Here is a 22,355-nt window from a genome sequence, read left to right as displayed (position 1 = left end):
TGGCCTTCATAAAAGGTAAATTGTACTGAGTCTTGTTATATGCTAACTTATTTGTAGCCGAGTGTGGTAAGGAAACTGGTGCTATTTACTCCTTGCAACAGTAGCAAACATGCATTCATTTGTTTACGTTGAGATCTAAGCTCAGATATTTTTTATAATGGGGAGCAGGGAGCAACACTTTCCTTATTTAGCAATCTAAGCTGGGAATTGAATGTAGAGATGAAGTGGAGAGTGCAAAGGTCACTAATACACCACAAGAAAGGTTGCCGTTCCACAGGTTGACAGATCGTATCCCACATCTCTTCCAACAGTGATGCGGCTCGGAATTAAACGTTGCTGCTCTTAGATGGAATTACTGAGAGGAGGAACTGTTCTGACCTGACCACATTTAAAAACTGTGCACTCCTTTTACTGAGACGCAGCTTCAGAGTGTGGGCGAGGCTGCCTCCCAGCAGGATTCATTCAGACATGACTGTCAGAATATGCAGTTCAAAACACCAATCTAAACCATGTGCGGGGGAAGCAAAGACATGAACTAAGCAAAAGACAGCTGAGGAAGAAGTTGTCACAGTTACTTTATTCATGTACTGTGGTTATCGCTGAACCTGAGGCAATCAGCCACGTAAAAGGCCAGTAATAATCATGACTCTCGGACTAAATTACATCAATGACAAAAATGCAGCATTTGAGGTAAAGAACTCCTACCTCTTTCACATGGGCATCATCAAAATACATCCATTTGCGAATTTTTGTTTGGAAAAAGAAGGTAGAGTAGTGTTTGCCATAGTAACACACCATCCCCACCAAATAGAGCTCTGTGTGTTTAGCTTTGTCATCTGTCACCCGATAGAATAGCTGTAAAATACAAAGGATATCCATAGGAGTTTGTTGAAATTGTGACGGGCTGTATCTAATCAGCCTCAGTTTACCGTGCTCAGATATCTACAGCAATCCTTGCTTTAGTTAATATTCTAGTCTTTTAGAAAACAAAATGATAAGAGTTTCTTACTCTCATCAGCAAACACACAAGGTGCAATCATTGACTAAACTACCTGGAATCAAACAGTTAGCCAGTTTTTAAAAACAAGTCAAAAACAGTTTCTGGTTTAGACCACAGGGTGCTGCATTTGCTCATGTGAGCGTGTCAGAAAACATACTATGTTACAGGCAACAAGGCTCCTAAATGTTTTGCAAGCTACCCAATGAGGTTTGCAGGTCATCGTTTATTAAAGAGGGGATTGTTAAACAAGAGTAACACAGAGCTGGAAATAAAATGCCTGAGAGGAACATAAACAAGTTCTGTGGCTAATAAGTTTCTGCATTCCTTAATGCACTTTCTCCCTCTCATTGTAAACCGACCAACAGTGAATTGTGATGGTTTCAAAACAAACCCCATTTAAAAAAAAAAGTTTTTCTGTTAATATCCAAAATGATTTCCAAGATTTGGTCTTCAGTGTTGCTAACACATGCTGGTTCTTTGTAAACCACATTAAAACCTTAATATGATTGATGGAGGTCCAAGGCAGTGACTGAGCCAGCATTTACACTACAACTGTACTGCTGGTGCCAAGTGACTTCACTTTGTAGTTTGAATCCAATAGTACAAAGGTTGCTAGGGGCCCAAAACGATGCAACTATGATTCAATTTTAAATTCAGGAAGCGTTTCACTGTTTTGCTGTTTCCACAGCATTGACAGAGCACATGATATAGCCAACCGTGGAATGTGGAAAATATACTCCGACAAGACAACTACTAAAAAGGAACAGACAGTTGCCATAACAAATGCTGTGACTGGTGAGTTATTTAGTCAGTTTATCATTGAATGTATTTCCGCATTCCAGACCAGAGAGCTACCATTTAGAGAGAAGTGTAGTGCAATTAATGGATATTCCCCAGACTTTCCACAAGCCTCAAATATATGCACCAGTTCAATATGTCAAATGTTTTTTTTTGATATACTGGCATTAAAAAAGCTTCAAATCTATGTGTTGCTAAGGTAACCTGTAAATAGTTATTCCCATCTTGAAAGCACAATATTGAAATATGGCACAATGGTGGAAACCAACTTTTGTTTTGCAAAACCTACACCCTTCAAAGCTCAAAAGAAATCCACAGACTGAGCAGAAGCAGTCAATGTACTCCGTGTCCTTGCATAATAGCTGTACTTTTTACCTTCAGTAGCACCTAAAGCAAACGGCGTGAGCCACATCAGCGCACGTTTTACAGAAGAGATGCAGTGAATGCTGCCAAACGGTTCAAGCAGCAAATTCATTGACTATTTTCCCCAATGATCAAAGCCTTCAAAGAAATGAATCGTAACCTTTTGCCAAAAACTACTGTACCTTATAGTAAGATACAAAAGACAATGTACAAGTTAAAATATTAAATAGGTTACTGGTCAGTAACCTAGAAGACAATCTCCACCATAAACACCTCGTGTATATACCAAAATAAGAATTATTTCTTAAACTGTGAACATCTCTAACTGCCAATATGCATTAATTTTCTATGTTTCTATCCTTACTACTAGGGGAATCAAGGGGTATGGTGAGAAAGCAGGAATGGGGTACTGAAGTTGCATGTTCAGCCATGAACTCATTGAATGGCGGTGCAGGCTAGAAGGGCCGAATGGCCTACTCCTGCACCTATTTTCTATGTTTCTCTAATTCTATTCGGTTTAACAAAAGTTAAAACTTTTACATTAATAAAAAGGATAATTTTCTGCAAATCAGATTACAAAACTATAAACCAATTGACCTTCATGGAAATGATGAGTGGTGAAAGAATTAGTACGAAGTGCAAATTAAAGATACGGCACTGAAACGATTACTCCAATGGATCATTTGGTTTCAAATGGGGGACAATGGACCTATACAAAAACATTGCAGTTAAAATTTAAATGAGTGCAATTGTGAATACATTTTTTACTATCCGAAAAATTATTTTTGACACAATGTTTAACCTTTACGAAGTTTAAATGGCGACAGAATGAATATTAAACTAATCTATAAAAATGGATAAAGAGTCATTGTTGTGGCTCTGGTTATCATAAACACAACAAAGCATAGGAAGAGGAGTTGGCCATTCAGTCCATCAAGCCTGTTCTGCCATTCAATTAGAGTATGGCTGATCTGTGCCTCAACTCCATTTACCTGCCTTTGATCCTATCCCTCGATACCCTTACCCAACAAAAACCTATCAATCTCAGACTTGAAAATTCCAAGTGACCCAGCATCCACAGCCTTTTGGGGGAGAGAGGATCAGATTTTCACTATCCCTTGTATCAAAGTGCTTTCCGATTTTACCACTAAAAAGCCTAGCTCAAATTTTAAGATTGTACCCCTTGATCTGAATTTCCCCAACAAAGAAAATAGCTTCTCTGTATCTACCCTATAAAACAGCCTTATAATTTTAAAGACTTTGATTAGATCATCCCTCAACCTTCGAAATGTAAGGGAATGCAAACCAAGTTTATGCAACCTGTCCTCTGGTGAATGTGCACTGTACCCTCTTCCAAGGCCAATTTATTTTTCCTGAGGTTTGGTGCTCAAAACTAAACGCAGTACTCCAGATGGAGTCTGACCAAGGCTCTGTACAGCCTGAACTTCACTTCTGTACTCCAGCCCCCTTAAGATAAAGAACATTCCATTCGCCATTTTGATTACTATTCGTACCTGTGCACTAGCTTTTAGTGATTTGTGCACATGGACACCTAATGCCTTGGCTTTTCAGCTGCTGCTAGTCCCACTCTCAATTCCAAAGTGGATTACCTCACACTTCTCCACATTGAACTCCATCTCTGAGAGTTTTGCTCACTCACTAATTGCTTTGTAACTTCCTGCTCCCAACTACACAACTTACTGTGCCCCTCAACTCAGGGGGAACTCTTCTTCCTTCATCATGCCATTAATATATATGCTGAAAAGCTGAGGTCCCAGTACAGATCTCTGGGCAACATAACCTGTCACATCCCAGAGAATATTCCTTGTTTTCTCAAATCACTGTCTCCTCCCACCCAATCAATTATCAACTGTGTCACAAAATTCTGTGCACTTCCATTTTTGCGAATAATCTCATGTGGGACCTTATCAAATGCCTTCTGGAAATCCGTAGAGACAACATCGAAAGACACTCCTCTATCCACCATGCTACTGGGCCCCGTCTGCTCTCTCAGGTGGACGTAAAAGATCCCATGGCACATTTCAAAGGAGAGCAGGGGAGTTATCCCCAGTGTTCTGGCCAATATTTATCCCTCAATCAACATAAACAGATTATCTAGTCATTATCACATTGTTGTTTGTGGGAGCTTGCTGTGCGCAAATTAGTTGCCGCCTTTCCCACATTACAGCAGTGACGACACTTCAAAAGTACTTCATTGGCTGCAAAGTGTTTTGGAATGTCCAGTAGTCGTGAAAGGCACTATATAAATGCAAGTCTTTCTTTTTTTCTCCCTTCTTCCTTAAATACTAGAGTGAGGTTTACAATCTTCCAATTCAAAGACACAATTCTTGAATCTAGAAAGCTCTGGAAAATCATGACAAAGGTATCTAAAATTCACTCGCCAATTTTATTTTTTTAAATAGTGTGGGGAGGAAAACTTCAGGTGCTGGAGATTTATCTATCTTATGTCCTGTTACTTTCTCCATTACCATTCTTTACTTCAATTCAAACTAAGTTCCTTCACTTGACTTATTTTTAGGTTCCATGTACCACTGGTATTTTGTCCTCTTCATTGTAAAAATGGATACAAAGTACTCAATTCATAAGTCTGCCATTTCCTTACTGACCAGTAACAAACAGTAATAACCATCTTACATCTCCTAGTTTGAGGCATGTTCCTAGGCTATGGATGACATCTTCAGCAAGATCAGAATGATCAGAGTCCCAGACCAGACCGATAGTGATTATCTCGGGGGAGTTCATCAACACTTTGCGGATTCTGATCTTCTCGCCACAGTTGCTCTGAAAAGGAAATCAAAAGTTTCACTACAGTTCCCTTCACGGTACTGACAAAAGCAAAACAAGCCACAACAGCACTGAGTATATGCAGTGCTCATTGAAAGCTCAAAGTGAAGTGCTATACATAGGCAAAATATTTTTTGTACAACATGCAGCGCAGCCAACTACTCCTCCATATGCTCTGTCAGTTTGGTCAACTGCAGGCTCACTCCTACAGTGTGCTAACTTCCAATCTTATCTATCCAATGAGGCATCTGCTGGAAACCAGGCACTTCTCAAAACACGGAGAGAAAGAAAGGATGACAATGAAGAGGCAGAAAAGGGGAAGAAGAGAGCAAGCCACTCCAGGTGATTCCATCAGATTTAGTTTAGGTCAACTAAAAAGTTACTATGGTGACACATTATTTGAACAACTTTCAGTATACTTTATAAATAAATTCTCTTCTCTTTACTGGGCCACAGAAGCAGCAGAAAAGCTGAAGCTTCCCAATGGCTTAGTGAGCACAAAGACCAGGAAAGTGCCAGGTTCAACATTTAGCCTCAGTCAAGTCAACTGAGCATGGTAATTGGGCTTCGTGCCTGGCTTAAGGAGAGGTGGAGAGGTGGGCAGCCAACCAATCTCACTTCTAACCCCCATCCAGAAACCCCACTGCCAATAGTGTTTCCATTTGTCTGTGCGGATAGAAGAATCAATCTGATTACAAATTTTAATTAACTTTAAAAAAGTCTGCAGTGACTTGCATTAATAAAAGATTAGTATTCTGAAAGCTTTGCGTGCAATTAAAATTGTGACCCTACCAATGAACTAAGAATGCTGAGGTCTTTGATCCCAAATATAAAATATTGCTCCAAGTTTTTTTTCAGATTTAATAGAATATTTGAAAAAATATGTACAACTGTAAAGATGAAAAATAAATTTTTATGGTGACTACATGTTGAACTGGACAGACTGTATATTAAGAGTCATTAATTTGTAAATATGCTTTGCTATTTGCACCTCAGACATTCCTGGACTTGTGCAAGATCATAAAAGACAAATTTGTACAAACGCAGAGGTTTTGTTTGGTGGTAATTCAAATACTGTGCAAAAGCCAAAAACATGACTCATTCTATAATTTATAAATCCTAATTATGTCTTTGTATTTCATTTATTTTATATAATAAATGTATTTGCAAAAGAATATGGACAATGGTTCTCAATTTTCAAATAAAACCGTTAGTAACTGGACTGTGCAATTTCTGCTGAGTGGGTTACAGCGATCAATAAAAGGTGATTACTCATTGTGATATACCACAAGCATATTCAAAAGGCAATGGATACAGATGTCGTATCTTTTAAAATAGTCTTTCCAGTTTCTAATTAACTACTGCCAATGATCGATTAACCAGTCAGTGGCAATAATATGCTCAGCGTCAGTGCAATATACTCTAAACATTAACTTCAGGATTTACCCTCATCGTAACTTGATGAAGTTATTCGCCCATTTTGGAATAATGTACTGTCCTAGATAATATTTAACTGATGCAATGCCCAGAGGTCTATTCAACCAATATTGGCATCACAAACCAATGCAGCAACAGTCGAAATGGCTGCCAATATTTTCAGTACTTCTATCTGAAAATATTCTTAGAACCGCTATGCACCACTGTCCACAGGACCAGTTACATAGAAACACAGAAAATAGGTGCAGGAGTAGGCCATTCGGCCCTTCGAGCCTGCACCACTATTCAAAAAGATCATGGCTGATCATTCACTTCAGTACCCCTTTCCCGCTTTCTCTCCATACCCTTTAATCCCTTTAGCCGCAAGGGCCATATCTAACTCCCTCTTGAATATAGCCAATGAACAGGCATCAACAGCTCTCTGCGGTAGGGAATTCCACAGGTAACGACTCTGAGTGAAGGAGTTTCTCCTCATCTCAGTCCTAAATGGCATACCCCTTATCCTGAGACTGTGTCCCCTGGTTCTGGACTTCCCAACATCGGGAACATTCTTCCTGCATCTAACCTGTCCAGTCCCGTCAGAATTTTATATGTTTCTATGAAATCCCCTCTCATCCTTCGAAACTCCAGTGAATACAGGCCCAGTTGATCCAGTCTCTCCTCATATGTCAGTACTGCCATCCCGGGAATCAGTCTGGCGAACCTTCGCTGCACTCCCTCAATAGCAAGAATGTCCTTCCTCAGATTAGGAGACCAAAACTGAACACAATATTCCAGGTGAGGCCTCACCAAGGCCCTGTACAACTGCAGTAAGACCTCCCTGCTCCTATACTCAAATCCCCTAGCTATGAAGGCTAACATACCATTTGCCTTCTTCACCGCCTGCTGTACCTGCATGCCAACCTTCAATGACTGATGTACCATGACACCCAGGTCTCGTTGCATCTCCCCTTTTCCTAATCTGCCACCATTCAGATAATATTCTGCCTTTGTGTTTTTGCCATCAAAGTGGATAACCTCACACTTATCCACATTATACTGCATCTGCCATGCATTTGCCCACTCACCTAATCTGTCCAAGTCACCCTGCAGCCTTTTAGCGTCCTCCTCACAGCTTACACCGCCACCCAGTTTAATGTCAGCTGCAAACTTGGAGATATTACACTCAATTCTCTCATCCAAATCATTAATGTATATTGTAAATAGCTGGGGTCCCAGCACTGAGCCCTGCAGCACTCCACTAGTCACTGCCTGCCATTCTGAAAAGGACCCGTTTATCTCGACTCTCTGCTTCCTGTCTGCCAACCAGTTCTCTATCCACGTCAGTGCATTACCCCCAATACCATGTGCTTTAATTTTGCACACCAATCTCTTGAGACCTTGTCAAAAGCCTACCACCTTTCCTCTCCTTTCCAACCCCCATTATTGTCTGTGGCAGTCATTCAGGATCAACATGCAGAATGTACATGTTTCTACTAATCAGCAACTGTCAAGTTATATCAATCTAAAACTGAATGGAGTAAAGAAAACAGAGAGGAAAACACTTACTATACCATACGCACAATCGTTGACAGACACGTAAACAATTTTACAATTAATGTCAGAGACAATTAGGGAAACCTTCAGCCTTAATCAATAAAAAGACGCTGCTTCTCAACTTTATTTACTTCAACACACCGGCTTGTTGCTAGGGAGAACAGTAGCATGACAACCAAACCCAGTAATAAAGCTCAAGTCAAGCTGAGTGAGACCAAGAATTGTGCTCTTACATTAGACACACATGGGAGCAGATCCGGCCCTGATCTTTATTCAAGACTCTCATGTACACTACGATAGTCGGGCAGCTCAGTGAAGTTACAGCAGTGGCCCATACAAGAGTAATTAGCATCTAATTGGTCCCCAGACGAGTGTGGACATTGATTTATTTTTTTAGGGAGAGGGCAGGAGGGAGGAGAGGGAGATTTGGGGTGAGAAAAAGGAAGAAAAACAAGATGCATAAAATTTCAAGGAACACTTTCAAGTACATTTTTAAAAAATGGTTTGGAAAGTTATTTCAGAATGGTTATTCTACCATTCAAAAATAAACAGTGAATACATTTTAATAAAATAAAATGCTCAGTTATATAGAGCAGGTAACTTAAATTAGGCAGAATAGCCAAAGAAAAAACAATGCTTTTTGCAGATGGATGAAGCAAATAACATTTTAATTCCAAATGGTTGTACGGTATTTATATCATGAAACCACTTAAATGATTTGAATAAAATTAAGATTAGATCACATTCCATAGTCACATTTGTTTTATTACCACTCTAATTCTGTAGTCTAATCAGGAGAGAGAAAGTGCTTAAAGCTATTGAACTTTTCACATTCAACAATGAACTGTAGTCATTGAGATTCCAGTTACATTCTCAGACCATCTTCCAATGGAAGCAAAAATTGCCATGGAGCTGGGCATTTGGAGCACAAAGGACCACCAACAGGTCATTAAATGGACTCTGAACAGGTTTCATGTAATGAAGCACAAATACTGCAGTGGAGAAAAGAAACTTGTGCAAGTCCAAAACTCTCTTGAAAATGATTAAATGACATTACAAAATACTAGTATGCAGGGATATTTTTTATCTTAAAATAATTTTCTGTTCAATTTTGTCCTATCTGTTGCAATAATTATTTTAAGCCATTTTTTTTCTAATATCTTTTCCTCACAACTTGCACATAAACACTAAATTAAAATAATAAATATCGCCAGCTAATGTGCTAGCAGTTTGTACGCAGTGAAGAACTGCTGCACTGGATATACTCAGGCCAGGAATGCAGTATTCTGATCACTACCACGTGTAGATCTTCCCCAACCAATGGGCAAGGGCCAAGCAGCCAAAAATCAAGTGCCGATGTTCAAACATGAGCAAACTAGCACCTGCACAGTGATCTGACTGTTGTCATGGTGCTAGTCAACTAACAACCCACATCATTAGAAACACCAATGCATTCGAGGGTTACTTTGCACTGATGTTGTTTTGTGATATATACGACATAAGTGAATTTAAAATATTCACTGTCTTCATCCCTTAAGGTGCCAACATTCAAGTGCAGTAATTCCTTTGTATTTAAACCATCACAAATACTGAGAAACAGGAGTGAATAGATACGTACTGGACAGTTCCTAAGATCACCCATTGTGCTTGCATTCTGCAGAAGCTCCCCAAACATGTCAGGCGTTGGTTTCTCACATCTTTCCATCATACGTATTGCTTGATTACTACACAAAAGGGACAAAGCAGAAAGAAATTGGTTCCCATGAAAACCAACAAAGCCTGCACTCTGTAGGGCATCCAGAGCAGAGAGACACTGACAACTAGATCAACATCTTTCCTGAATTAAAAAGATTGCTGCTTAGTCATGTACCAGACATTGCTCTGTTATTTTAATTCAATTAAGTGCCTCAACAATTTCCCATATAAAACATTCTGCACAACTTATTTTGATCATAATTAAGCTGGACTGAAAATTACAGCATCTTACATAGTGCTTCGAAACTTCGCTAGGGACATTAACTTTTTTCACAAATGATGCACCACTATTCCTCCTATAGATTACATGTAGATCAAAATGCAGGTCACCCTTGGAATCTCTCTAAAACGCTCTTGATTTGAAGAGCTTATTCCTGAACATTTTATTTTCTTTTGCTTTATAAAAATGGTAAATCTTTATTCTGCAGCTCTGCAATCGCCTTTATTTAATATCCCAATATGGATCTATAATCCTCTGTGCAAATTTCTCTTTCCATCACACCTCTTTCTAAATCATCTTTCTAAAATCAGCCCTATTCCAACCTGGTGCACTTGTTCCTGTACTAACATTTCCCTTTCTATTTCCTTTGTTACCTCTCAACTTGACCGTTCCAACGCACTCCTGGCTGGCCTCCCACATTCCACCCTAGGTAAACTAGAGGTGATCCAAAACTCGGCTCCCCATGTCCTAACTCGCACCAAGTCCCGCTCACCCATTACCTCTGTGTTCGCAGACCTACATTGGCTTCTGGTTAAGCAACGCCTCAATTTCAAAATTCTCATCCTCGTTTACAAATCCCTCCATGGCCTCGCCCTTCCCTATCTCGGTGATCTCACCCAACCCCACAACCAACCCCGTCCCGCCTCCCCCCGCACTCCTCAAATTCTGCCCTCTTGAGCATCCCGGATTATAACTGCTCAACCATTCGTGGCCGTGCCTTCAGCTGCCTGGTCCCTAAGCTCTGGAACTCCCTCACTCAACCCCTTTCCCCCTTTAAGACACTCCTTAAAACCTACCTCTTTGACCAAGCTATTGGTCACCTGCTGTAATTTCTTATGTGGCTTTGTGTCAAATTTTATTGTTTGTCTTCTAACACTCCGGTGAAGCGCCTTGGGATGTTTCTCTACGTTAAATGCGCTATATAAATAAAAGTAGTTGTTGTTGGAGCTTTAACCTCATCATCGTGTCGGCACTGCTCCCAAGCTGCTTATCCACATGTAACTCATCTACTGGATTTATTCATTACTGATAACTAGATTTAGCAATGCCTCTTCCTTTGCAGGCAAACAGACATACTGCTCAAGGAAGGAGTCCTCCACTCTTTATCGAAATTCCATTCCCTCTTCTCCATTGCCTCCCTTGGAAAATTACACCAACTTTAGAACACACCGCTACGTAAATTCATATTTACATGTGTTAAGTGCAAGATGCTGCATAACATGGTGTTATTAGAATAAAGGTGTCAGCATTTTAAAGACACGCCCTGTTCAGAGACATTGAGTCAGACTGCCAGCACATACCAGAAATACTGCAGCATTTATTATTAGATACGATTTTTCTTCATCAGCAAGAAGCTTCCTCCAGCAACTACAGCACTTTAAAATGTTTACGATTGGAAAATGACTAGTATATTCTTGTTTCATGAAAAGTAGACTAGACTATATTTGAAACCCTTAATTTCTAATCCCATATATCAATGTTTGTGGTTTCAGCATTTAAGATTGTGAAAGAAAGTTGACTGATTTCCCAGTACTTCAAAGAGAACACTTTCATGCTACACAGCAAGTATTTTTATTTTTAAACTTTATCCCAGTTCTGTTCGAATCTTCTTGTGAGAATGTTGCTGTGTAAAGTTCAAGCTTAATACAATTGTTTTAGTAATGGCTTACCACAAGGCAGTTGTTGAAATGTAGTTCACCATCTGAATAAAAGGCAGTGGATCAGATGTTGCACCACAGCTGGTACAAACACACTGTAAGAAAGAATTGTTCCACACAATCCATCAAAAAGGACAAGCTTATTACTAAGTTTCAAAGCTTTCTGCTTCGTTTTCACACCACCACAGGGGTCATAAAAGCAAATCGCACTTGTTGAGTATTGGGTATTACTAATGAGATTGGAAAGACTAGTTAGCAGTTCGTGAAGAAAACTACATCTAATACTAAGTAAAAGAAAAAGCTTCCAACTCCATGTTTTACTGAACATAGATTCCACCACACCACACATGCACACAAATAAATGTGATCCTGTATTGTCAAAAAAAATCTACTTGTGTTGTTGCACTTTCTACACAAGGATTACGCAGTCCAAATGCAAAGCGTGTTGGAAATTCCGTCACTCCATCACATTGCATGTTACAATTTGGGGAGGGCTGGGGGGAAATCAGGCTCGTTACTCTACCAAAAAGGACTAAGCTGTGAAAGATTCACGAGGCAGCTGAAGGAATGAGGGAGATTTTTACAATTTAGCACTATTGGATAAGATCTGCTAAACCGGACCTTTTGAAATGAATTGTCCTAGTCTGTGCTAGGGGGAGGAGAAATGAGCAATGAAGATTTTTGAACACACATCCTTCATACGTTTTTGTTTACCTCTGTGACTTATGTTACATTACTTAATCTCGGGACACTCGGTTATGATTATCACAGTTTTAAAAGAAATATCGTCCAAGCTTCTGAGTCCCAATCTCAGGGCCCACCTCAGTTTCAAAAGGATTTGGTTTGGCAATGGGACTAAACAATACATTGCTAACAATCAACTTGATTCAGAAGGTTGTGGGTTCGAGAACCACGACAGAGACATGAGCACAAAAATCTAGGCTAACACTCCAATGCAGTACTGAGGGAGCGCTGCACTTTCGGAGGAGCCGTCTTTCGGATGAGATGTTAAACCAAGGCCCCGTCTGCCCGCTCAGGTGGATATAAAAGATCGCATGGCACTATCTCGAAGAAGAGTAGGGGAATTATCCCCCAGCACCCTGGCCAATACTGATCCACATCACAAACAGATTGGGCCTGATTTTCGGATTTCGGCAAAAACTGTAGCGATACGTGAAAATTACCGTTTGATGCGCTACCATTTTTAAGCCGAACTTTCGGCCTTTGGGGTCTGCGCCAGGGGCGTATCGATAAGGGAGGCATTCCACGATTATTCGCAGGGCAAAACAGAAGTTTCGGCAATTTTAGTCCGGGGTCGTTTGCGCTGAGAGAGGGGCCTTGGGAGGGGGAAAAAAAATTCCAAAAGACATTACAAAAACATTAACCAGACCCTTAACTTACTAATCGCTGCAAAAAAACATTATTTTTTAATGTTATTTTTTTTAATAACTTTAACTTACCTTTTTTGCAGGTTTTCATACTTACCACTGCTGGCAGGGCTGCACCGACTGTTTGATCTGTCACTATTCTGGGTCTGGAGTGTGCCGAAAGTCGATCGCAAGCGCAATCCACATCATTACACGTCGGCGCACCTCTCCCTGGCAGTACTTGGAAGAACCGCCGCAAACAGATACCCGAGGATCCCACCCAGGCTTTGTGACCGGGTTTTCGCCACGGAGGGTCATATCGCAGTGAAAACCCACTTGCAAACCTCTCGAAAATCCGGTCCTTAATCTGGCCATTATCACACTGCTGTTTGTGGGAGCTTTGTGTGTGTAAATTGGCTGCTGTGTTTCCTACATTACAATGACTACACTTCAAAAAAATACTTAATTGCTGTAAATCGCTTTGGGGTGTCCGGTGGTCATGAAATGCGCGATATAAATTCAAGTATTTTTATTTTAACCTGATCTATATGTGAAATCTTCAGTGCTTTTGTGTCTTCTGTGGCAAATTGGTGCAGGGAGAACTGGGGAACATTGGAGCCCTGTCCTTCACTAAGGCTCGCCAACCAGGGTATGCACAATCATCCATTTGAATCGTCTATTCAGGATATAATATGTTATAATTGTACCAAGCTTGACAAAGGCCATTAAGGTTAACCTTGGTCTGCTGCACTCTAAAAGTAAGTACTATTTTTGTCAAGGGTTTGCTAACTTCTCACTTTGCTGTGTTAGCTCAGATTTCAGCCACGGATTACTGTGTCCACATCAACAGGGTTCCTGCCAAGAAGCAGCCAAACAGTCCTGTCCAGGAAAGCTCTGTCCCAACAGATAAAAATGTAAACGTTCCAAAAACATGGGGGAAGGTTACGGCTCTTGGCATTTAGATTAAGGTGTGGTAAATTTTCTCTTAGTTAGTCACTCTTGGACTTGGTTATTGCTGGCAAGACTGGCTGTTATTGCCCTGAATGGTGCTGATGGGCCGTCTTCCTGAACCGCTAAACTATAAAGATGATGATATAACTGAGTGGCTTTGCTCGGCCATTTCAGAGGGCAGTTGTGAAGAGTCAATGACATTGGTATGGGACTGGAGTCACATATAGACCAGGTAAAGATGGCAGTGTTCCTTCCTTATCATCCTTAAAGTGATTAAAGGAGTTGTTAAGGGAGAGAAACGATTTCCTCCAGTGGGCAAGTCCAGAACAAGGGGGCATGACTTTAAAATGAGAGCTAGACTGTTCAGGGGTGATGTCAGGAAGGACTTCTTCACACAATGGGTAGTGGAAATCTAGAAAACTCTCTCTCAGTAACCTGGTGACGCTCGGTCAAATGAAAAATTCAAAACAGAGAGAGATTTGTTTGGTAAAGTCATCAAGGAATATGGAGCAATGGCGGATAAATGGAGTGGAAGTAAAGATCAGCCATGATCCGAACTGAATGGCAGAACAGGCTCGAGGGGCTCAATGACCTACGCCTAAGAATTTATTATGAATATGATTTAAAAAAATTAGACAATCCGGTCTCCCAAGTCGCAAGCTGTGAATGATTTAGTAATGTGTAACATATCTGGTCATTCACAGTTCATGATGCTGGCTCTGCCCAAAAGCACATGTAACCACACTTTTTCCATTCAGATAGAAAGCATCATTCTAAAATCTGTTTTGATCAAACTGTCTGAATATCTGCATTTGGTTGCCTTTTTAATTTAGCCGATCTTATATACTGTATATTTGTAGCTGCACTCAAAGATCTGAATTCCATTTTGTAAATATAACACTTTTACTGCTTTTAACACTATGGTAACGTAGCATTTTTACACTGTTTTTAAAAAATTTTATCAAATTATATTTTTCACAAGCAACCACTTCACACCATTGTTATACTTTGAAACACTCATAGATGTTAATATTCCTTTTGGGAAACGGTGCCAAGGAAATTCATAAACCTCAAACTTCAGTGTAAAATATAGGTGAGATAAACAATTAAAAAATTGAATAATACAAAACTAAATTGTTATAGAAGACAGTTTTAAAATCCATGCTTAATACTGGTAATGTGAACACCTCCTACCTGTTCAAACAATGTCATAGCAAATTTCTGATGAGGAATGCAGTGTTTTGCCGTGCAAATGTCCTCCTTCGTTTCATCAGCGATATGAAAGTGTATTCGCATGAGGATATTTTCCTGTGAAGAATAAAAGTTATTTGCTGCATATGAGCTTCTGCATCATTGAAAATAAAGCATTCAATATTGAATTTCAACACATCAACCATCAATAGTAATGTTTCACGGCAAGACTACCATCTTAATCCTAAACTTTTACTTGATTAGTATGGGCTATATCAGTGTTGTTAACTAAGTTAGTCACTAGCCACATGTAGCTAATTAGGAATCCAGATGTGGCTAATTGCATTTATTGATTAGTAAATAAACAATAGATACTATTGTTGGGTATGTGATCTCAATATTCATACGCACACCAGAGGTGAGTCTGCCGCGTCTCATGTGTGAATCAACATTCTCAGCAATCACTCTGATGAAGTCAAAGTACAGCTCGTAACTGTTGGACAAAAGTTACACTAAGACGTGCTGTAATAAAGACAGATAATGCTGGAAATGCTCAGCAGGTCAGGCAGCATCTGTGGAGGAAGAGTTTAACGTTTCAGGTCAATGACCTAATTCGGACAAAAACTTCTGACAAAAGGTCATTGACCTGAAACGTTAACACCATTTTTCTCTCTCCACAGATGCTGCCCGACTTGCTGAGTATTTCCAGCATTTTCTGTTTTTATTTCCAATTTCTAGCATTCGCAGTATTTTGCTTTTGTACCAACATGTGCTGTGTCTGATAAATTCACGCCAGAGTTCAAAATGTAATACTTCAGTCCTTTATCACAAGAGTAACGTATCTCTCTCTGCTACAATAAACGTACTAGCCCGCTCCTGTTTGCATGCATCTTTTAATTTTCATACGCAGCTTTGATGCAGAATTGGGACTGAGAGAAAAATAATGCTGTGCATTTTGTAACATTTAAATGAAGCAATAAATTGGTTAACAAAATATCCTGTCGTTGCGAAACCAGAATTCACAAATATTCAGCCATTAGCAAACTCAGCTAGCCAGCCAAGCTCAGTGCGTTGACTTGCTTCTTTAACTGCTTGAATCTAAAACAGTTCAGATAAGGAAATGTGTCGAAGCGGATAATGGAAGAGAGTCAGTCAAGGAGAACAGAAACATAATTTGGAAATGCTATCCATTACCTTAGACTGAATTTTAAACCACTCTGCTGAACATGACTGTCCAAAACATCCAGATTAAAATACTGTCAGTTTTTTTAGTCAATAATTTAAATTGAAGTCACTAGCAATGGAAGTATCTGAGGGAACCAGTTACTTTCTTTTGGTGGGCCTGTAGCAAGTTTTCGACCTGCATAAGCAGTCTAAGCATGCAAAGGACTTCATGGAAAAGCCGTGCTTCAGATTAGAATTCAAGTTTAATTATATTGCTATATCTCATCCATTTTCACGAAAATATCCAATATCATCAAAAGGTAAACCTAGCTGTCATCCATCCAGAACACGGATAGATTTGCTTTTAACCTGAAGTAGCATCCTATTGTGATAGCACACGACAATTGGAAATAGCTGCAGCAACAAAGGAGAGAAGGAAAAGGACTTCTCTGAAGACACCTTGAGATTTCAAGCCTTCCACAGTGTTTTATTTATTCAGCGACTTTTTCTGAAAGCTGAGCAAAATATGGCAACATCAGTTTTTGGCGCAGGCCTGAAGCCCCACCCACAAAGATTAAGGCCAATCTGTGCTGTTCCAAATTCAAAGTTAATTCTGGCGAAACTTGGATTTTTTTTTGCACATTTGGGTCACTTAAAAAAAAAAATCATACGTACTTCTTCCACTGCGCCAAAAATCACTCGTGGAAAATTGAGCCCGAAAAAGCGCTCCCTAAATGGAATAGCTCCCCAACTGTGAAGTTTATCAGCTATTAATCAAAAAGGGGAATCAGGTAGCTGTCGTTCCACTTACAAAACATTCTGCTGCATCATCCATGATCCCCATCTGGAAGCGCTGTTCATCTTGAAAGGTTTTGGCAAGAGCACTTCGCAAGGCATCAGATGGCAGTACTTTTTCTTTACTGTATTGGAACTGAGTGAAGATTCCCTGTAGGAAACAAATTAGTCAATGTATGTCAAAGTCTGCGTCCAAAAACTTGCTTGTAACATGAAAGATTAATGGGGCAGGAAATTTAGGGACAGGAGTTTTTCTTCAAAGTAAATCTCTTTTTTTAAATAGAAGAATCAATCAGAATTCTCCTGAGATTAATACTCTCACATGCAAAAAGGGGCAGTTGTCTTCAATATTTTCTTTAAAATGTAAACCGAAAATGCTGGCTGCTCATCGAGAGAGAGAATGGAGTAGTTAACGTTTCGGATATGGAGCCTTGTCAAAACAAAAGATCCACGTCCAAAATATTCAGTCCTGTTCTCGGCAGAGACTGCCGAACCAGCGGAGTGTGCTTCCAGCCTTTATTTCAGATTTCCAACATCTGAAGTTTTTTTTGTGTTTTGCTAAGGATTTTGCCTAGACGTCCAATCCTTTCCCCTTTAAATTCCCACCATGTTAGTTATTTTAGACAGCACCTCCATTTGTACAAATTCTATTCTTAAAAGAATCAAAGTTCAATCTAAAATAACATTTCAAAAAGTTGATGTTTGGTACAGTTAGCTGCAGTATGGCAATGTGACACAAACCAGGAACCCATTCTCAGGTTTTACTCTTCACAGCTAAAATAAATCATTGCTTAATTAAAGCCCTTCAGAAATGGAGCCTTAACTTGCTTTTAATTGAACCCTCAGCCGCCTCCTCTTGCTCTGGACAGCAAACTACTCCACCCACCAATACTGGAGCAGATTCTAATCTAACGCATAAGGCAGTTACATGTCTCATTCGTTTAATCAGAGGATAGATGCAACTGAGGAAGGATATTTGGCCCATCTTTGTTCATCTTGCCAGAAAAACCCCAAAGTCTTCATAAAGTGTTTCTAATATTGAAAGTCAAGTAGAATCAGAAAAATATCTGGAATGATAAAACCTTTAATATTCAGTATATGCTACAATAGCAGGTTCAACATTGTCTTCTCATTTCTAATAAAATGTAAGATATGCAGTCCTGGTAGGCGAGAGAAACAAATAAGTTTGCATTCTTTTTTGCCTGTGAGCAGCATCACAGGAAAATAAATAGTCGTGATGAAATGTTTGTTTTGGTGAGGGCAGTCTCGAAAGAATGAATGCTATAAGAACATAAGAAATAGGAGCAGGAGTAGGCCATTCAATATTATAGCAAATGTTTCAAACCTTTTTAAAATTTAAGGAGGGTGCTTTTGATTTCTTGCTCCTGTACAAAGTTGCTTTTTTAAAAAAGAATTTACCTTCAGGATGTGGGTGCCGCTGGCAAGGACAACATTTATTAGCCATCCCTTGTTGCCCGAAGACAACCGAGTACCTTGCGAGACCATTTCAGAAGACAGTGAAGAGTCAACCATGTTATTGTGGGACTGGAGTCATATATAGGTTCAGACCGGGCAAGGGCGGCAGGTTTCCTTCCCTAAAAGGACCTTGGTGAACCAGTCAATCCAACAGCTTCATGGTTACCGATAATTCAAATTCTCAAACTCCCATGGGGGGATTTCAACTCTCATCCTTTCAATTTTGGATCATTAGTCCAGTAATATGACCACTACACTATCATATTTTCAAAACAATGCATCTTCACAGTAGAATTTCGTTGGATTGACAATATAGTAAATACATCACTTTCTCACACAAAATGTATTATTCTGAAACGATTCATTTCTCACCGCTGGCAAAACTATTTGTAATGACAAAATCCAGCGTTTCAATTTTCTACACAAGCAGGTCGAAGCACTTATGGTGAAATATCACACTCAGGAACTTGGGCTTAGAATTGTAATGCTACATCCTTGATGCAACGTTCTTCCTACACTGCACGCTGTTGCCCTTCACAATTATAAGTCACCCCTGCAAACTGCTTCAAATAGTTATAGTAGAATAAAATGCAATTTTGCAAATAAATAGTTGGTACATTTTGATTTCCACTTAGAAAATTGGATGATGTACTACAGCTGATAACGTTTCAAACTTATATATTTTTTTGAATGCAACAAGTTATCTCAATTTCCAATTAAATACTGGAAGACCAGAGCCATCATCTTCGACCCCACCACAAACCACATTTCTTTGCCCCCAATCCCAGCTCCCTGCCCAGCCAACGTTAGAAGTTGACTCAAGACTATTTGTTACTGTGGCAAATATATATATATAGAAAACCATTAACAATGTCAGTTAACATGGGAACTTGAAAAGGAAGTTGGGTGATCGGCAGACCCTCCTTAAAAGTCACCTCTTAGTCACACCTCCAAAAATAGCTCTTCCTATGGGTCAGCATGCATTTTAGTCTGCTTACCCTTCTGCGAAGAGCCTTGGGACATTTTTTAAGTTAAAAGCATTATATAAAAGCAAGATGTTGTTTTTGTTGTTTAGATATTTATACCTTGACAGCCAAAGCTGTGTTGAGGGAAACAACTATTGCCAGAACAGGAATTAAGTCTCAATACAAAAGCTCTGGCAGATCTGAATGACATCATTGGCATTTGTAAAGCCAACACCTCAAAGGAATGCAGCAGGGTTACTGGCCTACTTTTCCACAATACAGCTTTGAATGACAAGACCATACCTCGGAATTTTGGTTCCAATCTTTCTAAGTCACCAAAGTTCAGAAAAGCTTTGTTTTATAATATTGTCTGTAATTAAACAATCAATTACACAAGTTTATGTACTCCTGTGTTGCAACTTTTACATTTCAAAATAAAAATTTTATAATCAAACTATACAACTAACCGGAGGAGGCGGCTCCATGCTCAACAGTGGCGGAGCTCAGCAAACGAGTGCAAAAGGCTAAACTGAAGCGTTCGCAACCACCTTCAGCCAGAAGTGCCAAGTAGATGATCCATATCGGCCTCCTCCTGAGGTTCCCATCACATATGCCAGTCTTCAGTCAATCTGATTCAATCAATGTGATATCAAGAAACGTCTGAGTGTATGGATACAGCAAAGGCAATGGGCCCAGACAACTTGCTCACCAATGCTCAGTTTGGGTTCCGTCAGGAGCACTAGGCACCTGACCTCATGACAGCCTTGGTGCAACATGGACCAAAGTTGAATTCCAGAGGTGAGATGAGTGACTGCCCTTGACCAAGTGTGGAATCAAAGAGCACCAGTGAAATTGAAGTCAATGGGGATCAGGGTGAAAACTCTCCACTGGCTGGAGTCATACCTGGCACAAGAAAGATGGTTATGGTTGTTGGAGGCTATTCACCTCAACCTCAGGGCAACCCTGCAGGAGTTCCTCAGGGCAGTGTCCTTGGCCGAACCATCCTCAGCTGCTTCATCATGGACCGTCAGTCCATCATAAGGTCAGAAATTAGGATGTTCGCTCATGAATGCACAATGTTCAGTTCCATTCACGAATCCCGAGATAATGAAGCAGCCTGTACCCGCCTGCAGCAAGGCCAGGACAATATCCAGGTTTGGGCTGGTAAGAGCTACACAAGTGCCAGGCAATGACCATCTCCAACAAGAGTGTTTAACCACCTTCCCTTGACATTCAATGGCATTACCATCATCAAATCCCCCACCATCAACATCTTGGGTAACCACTGACCAGAAACTTATGGGCCAGCCACATAAATACTGTGGCTACAAGAGCAGGTCGGAAGCTGGGTATTCTGTGGCAAGTGATTCACCTCCTGACTCTTCACAGCCTTGCCACCATCTACATGGCACAAGTTAGCAGTGTGATAGAATACTCTCCACTTGCTGGGATGAGTGCAGCTACAACACTACTAAGAAGCTACACATTGAACGGGCCGGGATTCTATTCTCTAGGCAAGGAGAGACTGAGGGCTGAACTGATAGAGAAGTCGTTAAGATTTTGAAAGGTTCTGATAGGCTAGATGTAGAGGAGATGTTTCCACTTGTAGGGGAGACAAGAACTAGGGGCCATAAATAAGATAGTCACTAATAAATCCAATAGGGAATTCAGGAGAATCATCTTTCCCTAGAAAATGGTTAGAATTTGGAAAATGTACCACAAACAGTAGTTAAGGTGAATAGCATATGTATTTAAAGGAAAGCGAGATAAAAACATGAGGGAGGAACACAAGTTTATGCTGATAGAGTTAGGTGAAGAGGGGTAGGTGGAGGCTCGTGTGGAGCATAAACACTGACATAGACATATTGGGCCAAAGGGCCTGTTTCTGTGCTGTACATTCCATGTAAATATGTAACTATTCAGGACAAAGCAGCCCGCTTGATTGGCCATCCACCACTTGGAACCTTCACTCCCTCCACCACTGGCACACCGAGGCTGCAGTGTGTACCATCTACAAGATGCACTGCAGCAGCTTGCTACGGCTTCTTTAGCAGCACCTCCCAATCCTGTGACCTCTACCAACTAGAAGGACAACAGCAGCAGCAGGCACATGGGAACACCAACACCTCCCTCCAAGACACAAACCATCCTGACTTGGAAATATATTGCCATTATTTCATCGTCACTGGGTTAAAACCCTGGAACTCCCTCCCAAACAGCACTGTGGGAGCACCTTCACCACAGGAATGCAGCAGTTCAAGGCAGCAGCTGACCACCACCTTTTCAAGCTCAATCAGGGATAGACAATAGAGTCTGACCTTGCCAGTGACATCCATATCCTGTGAATGAATAAATCTTTAAAAAAATAACAATATTGATTTAAGTAAAGCTTCAACAGTGCTCAATATAAAACTATTCTAAGATCCGTTAGCGAAGTGCTGTGCAGTACCACGTTCCTGTAAAGTGGAGTTAACAAAACTCAAGGGACTCATCTCAGTTTTAAAGTATAATGAAAGTTCAGATTTTCTTCAAGAAAAATAATCAGTAGTGGGAAGGGAGGACCTTGAGACAATCACTATCACTTGGGGGGTAGTGCTGGACAGGCTAATGGGACTCAAGGTAGACAAGTCCCCTGGTCCTGATGAAATGCATCCCAGGGTATTAAAAGAGATGGCGGAAGTTATAGTAGATGCATTCGTTATAATCTACCAAAATTCTCTGGACTCTGGGGAGGTACCAGCGGATTGGAAAGCAGCTAATGTAACTCCTCTGTTTAAAAAAGGGGGCAGACAAAAGGCAGGTAACTATAGGCCGGTTAGTTTAACATCTGTAGTGGGGAAAATGCTTGAAGCTATCATTAAGGAAGAAATAGCG

The 22,355-nt window shown here is 40.3% G+C and overlaps 1 protein-coding gene across 5 annotated transcripts in view; it reads right to left on the bottom strand.

Moving 5' to 3' along the window:
* Positions 1–22,355, bottom strand: part of LOC139234820 (ubiquitin carboxyl-terminal hydrolase 54-like) — a 141,063-nt gene that overhangs the window by 35,044 nt on the left and 83,664 nt on the right. For all 5 annotated transcript variants that reach the window (XM_070865522.1, XM_070865526.1, XM_070865525.1 and 2 more), the window contains 6 exons: positions 17,057–17,191; positions 15,085–15,198; positions 11,585–11,667; positions 9,558–9,663; positions 4,817–4,963; positions 706–855 (listed from right to left, as the gene is read on the bottom strand). In XM_070865522.1, coding sequence (XP_070721623.1) covers positions 706–855; positions 4,817–4,963; positions 9,558–9,663; positions 11,585–11,667; positions 15,085–15,198; positions 17,057–17,191 — 735 coding nt within the window. The remainder of the gene's footprint in view (positions 1–705; positions 856–4,816; positions 4,964–9,557; positions 9,664–11,584; positions 11,668–15,084; positions 15,199–17,056; positions 17,192–22,355) is intronic.

Source organism: Pristiophorus japonicus, chromosome 22 (assembly GCF_044704955.1).
Source record: "Pristiophorus japonicus isolate sPriJap1 chromosome 22, sPriJap1.hap1, whole genome shotgun sequence".
In the NCBI taxonomy this organism is placed as follows: Eukaryota; Metazoa; Chordata; class Chondrichthyes; family Pristiophoridae; genus Pristiophorus; species Pristiophorus japonicus.
This window is presented reverse-complemented; position numbering and strand designations above follow the sequence as displayed.